At 43.3% G+C, this 7,290-nt stretch overlaps 1 protein-coding gene across 1 annotated transcript; it reads right to left on the bottom strand.

The window, feature by feature from the left end:
* Window positions 1–1,128: 1,128 nt before the first annotated feature.
* On the bottom strand, window positions 1,129–3,302 carry LOC130590344 (uncharacterized). Its single transcript, XM_057392534.1, has 7 exons — window positions 3,169–3,302; window positions 2,695–3,029; window positions 2,407–2,586; window positions 2,200–2,310; window positions 2,054–2,120; window positions 1,863–1,961; window positions 1,129–1,283 (listed from the first exon to the last, which is right to left on the bottom strand). The coding sequence occupies exons 2-7, from the start codon at window positions 2,712–2,714 to the stop codon at window positions 1,158–1,160; spliced, it is 603 nt and encodes a 200-aa protein (XP_057248517.1). The 5' UTR covers window positions 2,715–3,029; window positions 3,169–3,302; the 3' UTR covers window positions 1,129–1,157.
* Between the last annotated feature and the right edge of the window lie 3,988 nt (window positions 3,303–7,290).

The raw sequence follows: 7,290 nt of genomic DNA on the forward strand, positions 1-7,290 counted from the left end.
ATATGCCATCTCCTAGCAACACCTTGCATGTTTCATAGCCTATCTTTCCAATAATTTCAGAGGGACCTTCATCCATAGCCTTCATTCTTGTGATTCATATGAAGTCTTTGAGAAGCAAGTGACAACAATACTTTGTCTCCACTAGTGGAAAAATAAGAAAGGGTTGCAGTTAAAAAGGCCCTTTGGGCTACGTATTTTGACAGCAGTCCTTTCAATAGCAGCCCTTAATTATAAAGGAAGGGTTGCGGTTTAACCACAAACACAGCCCTTCATATTTAAAAGTGATGCGTTTTTGAACTAAAAACGCAGCCCTTCTACAAGTGAACGGCTGCGTTTTTACTTCAAAAACGCAGCCCTTTTAAACCAGAAGGACTGCGTTTTAAAAAACGCAACCCTTCTCAAGGTGAAGGGCTGCGTTTTTCGTAAAAAACACAACCCTTTTATTTAAGAGGCTGCAGCCCTTTTAGAATAGAAGGGTTGCGTGTTATAAACCGCAACACTTCTTACTGTGAAGGGCTGCGATTTTTATTCTGAAACGCAGCCCTTTAAGGTAAGAAGGGTTGCGTTTTAGGATTAAAATCGCAGCCCTTCGTGTTTTATTTTTTTTTAAAAAACAAATAAATCTGATGCATTCCCCCCATACCCTGCACTCCCCCTCACACCCTGCACTCCCTAGCCAGCAGCCCCTACCCACCCCAGCCCACCCCCTGCCCGCCCCTGCATACACCCAACCCTTGCCACCCCCATACCCTGCCCACCCCCAAACCCTGCCCACCCCTGCACAACCCTGCACACCCCCTGCCAGCCTGCCCACCCCTGCACACCACCTTGCCAGCCTGTCCACACCCAGACCCAGCCCTTCCCACCCCCAGCCCACCCCCTGCCCACACCCAGGCCCACCCCTGCACACCTCCCTACACACCCCCGTGCCACAGCACAGCCACACCCCTGCTAGCAGCCCTGTACCCCCATCCCAACCCACCCTCTGCCAACCCCTCCACCCAGCAGCCCCCCCCACCCCCCCCCACCCCAAACCCCCCTTCGACACAAAAAAAACCCGATGAAAATGCAATAATATATGAGAAGGTCTTGAACGTAATAATTAACTTCAAATATATATTTAATAATGTAAAAAGTGTACATAGAATTGATACAAACTAGTAGATTCGGGCTAAAATGTACCATAAACAATCATCGGTAATGTAGGACGCCAACTTATCTTGAACTTCATCTATTTCTTCTTTGGTGAAGGCCCTCAAACTTGGTGTGTTATTCTTATAAACCTTGCAAAACAACCAAGGAATAAACACATAATATAAGAATTTAATCGTTTACTGTAGTTAGTAGTTCTAAACATGACATATACCTTCCCGAAATTCAATCAAAAATAAATGCAAGCCTAAAACTCTACACACTAGTTATATTATATCTCATTTTATCATATTCAAAAAGAAAATGGAGTTAAATGACTCGAGAAATAGGAATTGGATGCAAAAAGGCATAAATAGGCCTAGAATCACATTTATGTTCTCGATATACAACTAACAACAAATGCAAGCCTAAGAATCTAAAAGATAGTTACATTATACCTCATATAATCATGTTCAAAGAAAATTTGGGGTTAAATGACTCGATAAGTACGATTTGAGAGCGAAACGGCAAAAATAGGCCTAAATTGACCTTTTCGTTCCCGAAATGCAACAAACAAGAATTGCAAACCTAAAAATCTACACAATAGTTACATTATGCCTCATATTATCATGTTCAAAATGAATTTGGGGTTAAATGAATCAATAAATACGATTTGGAAGCGTAAAAGGCAAAAATAGGCCGAAACTAACATATACTAATAAGTTACATACCTTTCGAAGATCATCAACTTTAGTGCAATGGTTGACAATATCGAACATGTACCTCATGACGTGATACCCACATGCAAGTCCATCTTGTTGTTGCGGACACTAAATGTTCACCAAAGGATGCATCCAATGACATTCATGTTAGATGTGTATTATGTGTTTCTATATAAGGACAAAACAATTAGTCATGTTACCTCGACTGATTTCCAAACAGGAGATTTTGATGCTCGAAGTCCTTTTGCACTAACATCCTTCATCAAACTATATCAATACATTATTATAAGATTAGATGTACATTAATATTAATAAGTGCGCATATATTGAGTTTCGATTAGACTACCTATTTAACAATGATTTGATTAGTAAGGACCGTGGTGGTTGTTTACGCAAAGAATCAAAGTGGTTGACTTCGTTACGTGACAAACATATTGCAATCAGTGTCCAATGAGCCCTACAACAATAAAATATAGTTATTATTAATCGTAGAACAACTAATAGGCAATTTAATTATCGACTAATAAAAGTAAACTGAGTTTAAGAAGCATACGTTTCAATATAAGGAAGAAGAATGATCTTATATCCAAGACGAGAAGATGCTTTCAAACTCATACCGGGATACTCTTTCAATTCGGTTTTGTTTCGTAAGCAACCATCATCTCGTACTATGTTTGGACATAACCAACCAAACATTGGCTCACTAGATGTAATCAATTCATTGTATAATAACCTGAGAAATCATATTGATTAAAAGAAAACTTACTTATTATGGAAGTTGAATTGCAAACTACTTAAGGCATATGTTTATGGATATTTAATTTATATACTAAAGTATTACCTCATGAATGTTTGTATCATGGAAACATTCAACTCTACCCCACATAAGAATTATTTAATATTAAGCTTAGGAATGAAGGTCAATGAATCCTCAAAGTAGTGGAATTGTTTGTGCGACAAATGAATCTCAATGATTGCATCATCGGCTACATCGCTAGCGCACTCATGTAACCAAAAGCATGGAGAACTAAGGCCTTGCACCACCTTTATCTCCGTAATGAGTGGATACTTTGCCATAGAAACCTTTTCTTTCTCCACATTTCGTTCCCCTTCATCACGTCGGCCTTCCTCAGGTGAACATGCCTTCTTTCCCTTCCTGTCGGCCTTCCCCAAAACCTAGTAATTAGTTAAACGTAAAGATATTACTGACAATCATAGGAACTATGAAAGAAAACAATATATATATATATATATATATATATATATAATATATATATATATTATATATATATATATATATATATATATATTGTACCTCATCTGAAAACCGCACCAATGCACGCGGCCATAGAACATAACTGCCAAGGGGGTTTTGCATGGCCATAAGCAACGAGAATGAAACTAGCATAACCATCTCCTCGAGCTAATAGCTCACATCGTGTCTCTTCCTTTTAAAAAAACTCTATTTATAGTTAGTCAATGAAACAACATATATATAATAAGAATTTCATGTATTGAAGAACAATAGTTGTTTAACAAAACAAAGGGATTAAGTGATTGCCTTCAACTCCGGTACTACAACTGGATCTGGCTGCGTAGGTGTAATAACACTGCCCTTCTTGAATGCACCAAAAGTCGGTAAACCCATTTGCGCCAAAATGGCGTTGAAATTATGTGTCATCTCCTCTCTGAGCTCCTCCCGAATTGCAGCTTTCATAGCCTCCACATCTACTGAAGCTGCCGAATTCACACTACTTGCACTCGATTTTGTCGTTGTAGTGTATTGATCACCATATACCTTTCTCAACCCGAGGCGGACACCTCCTACGCCCCTCACGCATCCATAGTGGTCCCGTCCTAAAGTCTCGTGCAATGCATCAATGTGTCCATTAGGAGTGAACTCACCACTTGCCTCTTTTTCCTTCAAGCCAATCTACATGAAGATAAGAGAAAAATGCTCGTGAGCGCACAAGTTATATTATATATACCTTATATAACCATATAATCTGTACTTACAATGGCGTTAGCTATCTGTTGTGTTATGGGATCAGGCAAGACTCTTTGTCCCTTTGCATCAACCCCATGCATTGAACACCACCAACCGAGGACTCTATCTGGTTGTCGAGGCTGTGCAACTGTCGTCGTTGAGCTAGTCCACGTTGCCATTGTCGACCCTATCGTGGGGTAATTGCTGAACATCCACTTATCTCTCGCCTGACCGTACGAATGAGCACCCAGATGATGATAATACTTCCTACCTTTTGCACTCGAGCTAGTTTTCTCACGAGTTGCCTGAAACACACAATTATAAACAAAGGTTAGGTATGGTGTTATACAATAGTACTGGATCTAAGTGTATTAAGTCTTAGTAAAATATTATCATAATAGCTTCCGGGGTTGTTTTTTGGCAATAAATGCTTCCCACTCTTCAGGTTTGATATTCCTCCATATCTGATATGGTAACTTGGAGGGTGCAGATGATGTGTCCGGTGAAGCCTCGGAACCGGTTTGTGTTTCTCCGTCGTAGATGTTCTTCTTCTTTGTACCCACTACTTTTCTTCGCTTAGTAATCCACCCAGACACTACTAACTTAGCCTTGAAATCTCTGAATCTCTGGGCAACCGCGGATAGAAACACATTATGCTTGGCTTCATCATCTTCGATATTAAATTGATTCTACAAAAAACGCAGTTCACAAATTAGTAAATATTACACATATATTTAACTAAATAATTAAGAATCCAAACGTTATTGTACGCAAAGCTTACCATAGTATCTTCCCAAATACACTTATTCAAAGTCTCGGGCACCTCTTTCCATGAGTGGAGAATGGAGAGCTTATGCATGCAAATCCTTCGATATTGAATTGATTCTACAAAAAACGCAGTTCACAAATTAGTAAATATTACACATATATTTAACTAAATAATTAAGAATCCAAACGTTATTGTACGCGAAGCTTACCATAGTATCTTCCCAAATACACTTGTTCAAAGTCTCGGGCACCTCTTTTCATGAGTGGAGAATGGAGAGCTTATGCATGCAAATCCCAACTTTCATGGCATACTTTTGAGGACATTTTCCACAAGGTTGCCTCAAAGGATCGTACTCCAAAGTCATTAGGGTGTGTTTCCCTAGTGACTTTGCAGGTCCCCTTCCTTTTCTCTTTTTCGTCGCCAATGACTTCCTAGAGCTTTCTGCATCTTTTTCTTCACGGCGAGCTCGAACCAATTTACCCCGTTCCTTTCTCATATCGAAAGACTCATCCTCGGTAGTGTGTTCCGCACTCGTATCCGTATGCACCTCCGCCATGTCCATGAAATTGTACAAATATACGCATTAATAAAAAAAATTAAATTTACATTGAGGGGAGGGGGCTGTGCAGCAGGGCAATGGGGAGGGGAAGGTGTGCAACAGGGCAATGGGGGAGGGGGTTGTGTGCAGGGGCAGGCATGGGAGCGGAGGGGAGGTGTGTGCAGGGCAGGGAGGGGAGGGAAGGGAAGGGGATGGGAGGTGTGTGTAGGGGCAGGGAGGGGAAGGAAAGGGAGGAGAGGTGTGAGCAGGTTGTGTGCAGGGGCAGGGAGGGGAGGAGAGGTGTGTAGGGGCAGGTGTGTGCAGGAGCAGGGAGGTGTGTGCAGGGGCATGGATGGTGCAAGGAGGTGTGTGAAGGGTGCTGTGGGGTGGGGCAGTGGGGTGTGTAGTGGGGGGAGGGGAGGGGTGCTGTGGGGGGAGGGGAGTGCAGCAGGGAGGGGGGAGTGCAGGGGTGCAGTGGGGAGGGGAGGGGGGCAACAAGGCGGGGGGGTGCAGGCAGTTCAGCAGTGGAGGGGAAGGGAGGGGTGCAACAGGGGGTGGGGCAGTAGGGGGAGGGGTGTGGAGTAGGGGAGGGGGCAGTGGAGGGGTGCAGTGGGGAGGGGAAGGGTGCAGCAGACCAGTGGGGGAAGGGAGGGCAGCAAGCCAGCAGGGGAGGGGAAGGGTGCAGCAGGGAGTGAGGCAGTGTGGGAAGGGGTATGCAGGGGAGGGGCCAGTGGGGAGGGGAGGGGGCAGCAAGGCAGTGGGGTAGGGGAAGGCGCAGCAGGCTAGTGGGGGAGGGGAGGGGAGGGGTGCAGCAAGGTAGGGGAGGGGAGGGGGCAGCAATGGTGGGGAGTGGTGCAGCAGAGGGTGGGACAGTGGGGGGAGGGGTGTGCAGGGGAGGGGGGCAAAAATAGGCCTGAAATGCCCTTTTCGTTCCCGAAATGCCACCAATAATAAGTACATGACTATAACTCTACACAATAGTTACATTATACCTCAAATAAGCATGTTCAAAGAGAATTTGGGGTTAAATGACTCGATAAGTAGGATTTGAGAGCAAAAAGGCAAAAATAGGCCCTTCGTTCCCATAAGTTGGATAATCGGGCAGGTTTTTTTTTCCTTTAGTCTTATACCCAGATAAGTTCCCATAAGTTGGATAATCGTTCATAGTACAAAAAAGCATGGCACGCAGAGTGAACATCTCATTAGCATACGCATCAAATACTAACACTCCACCGTTCCACATCTTCTGTAAATCTTCAACAAGCGGCTGGAGGTATACATCTATGTCATTTCCAGGTTGTTTGGGCCCCGATATAAGAAGCGACAATATCATGTACTAGCGTTTCATGCACAACCAAGGAGGCAAGTTATAAACCACTAAAACTACTCGCCATGTACTATGCTGCGAACTCAGATTGCCAAAAGGGTGCATGCCATCCGTACATAATCCAAGCCTCAGATTCCTATCCTCATTACCAAATGCCTTATGCACCCTGTTAATAGTTTTTCACTCAGGCGAATCAGCTGGATGCTTGAGCAGACCGTCTTTCTTCCTACAATTTGCATGCCACCTCAAATTCTTCGCATCTCCTTTAATCGAGAACATGCGCTTAAATCTAGGTATTATGAGTAGATACCACAACACCTTAGCTGGTGGTCCTTCACTACCTCCAGCTCCTTCACGCTTATACCTCGACAATCCACAACGTGGACACTCATGTAAATGCTCATACTCATTACGATAAAGCACACAATCGTTCGGACAAGCATGTATTCGCTCGTACTCTAAACCGAAAGGACACATCAGCTTCTTCGCATAATAGTACGACTTTGGCAGTTCATTTCTATCAGGGAGCATATCAGCTAAAACTTCTAACAACGATGTGAAACTAGAGTCCGTCTAACCAGCTTTCGACTTAATGTTGAACAGTGTTATCACCGCGGAAAGTTTGGTGTACTTTGTACAACCTGGATACAACGGCTTTTCAGCAGCCTCAGACAGACTCAAAAATACGAGGTCGTCTACACGACTGATCTTCAACCTCGTGTATCATCTCGTCTACCCGATCCCTATCGTCATCTCCAAACTCATCATCCAAATTCTCATATCCTAACTCATCATCCTTCTTTTCTTCACATACAT

The sequence above is a fragment of the Beta vulgaris genome, chromosome 2 (genome assembly GCF_026745355.1).
Source record: "Beta vulgaris subsp. vulgaris cultivar EL10 chromosome 2, EL10.2, whole genome shotgun sequence".
NCBI classification, from domain to species: Eukaryota; Viridiplantae; Streptophyta; class Magnoliopsida; order Caryophyllales; family Amaranthaceae; genus Beta; species Beta vulgaris.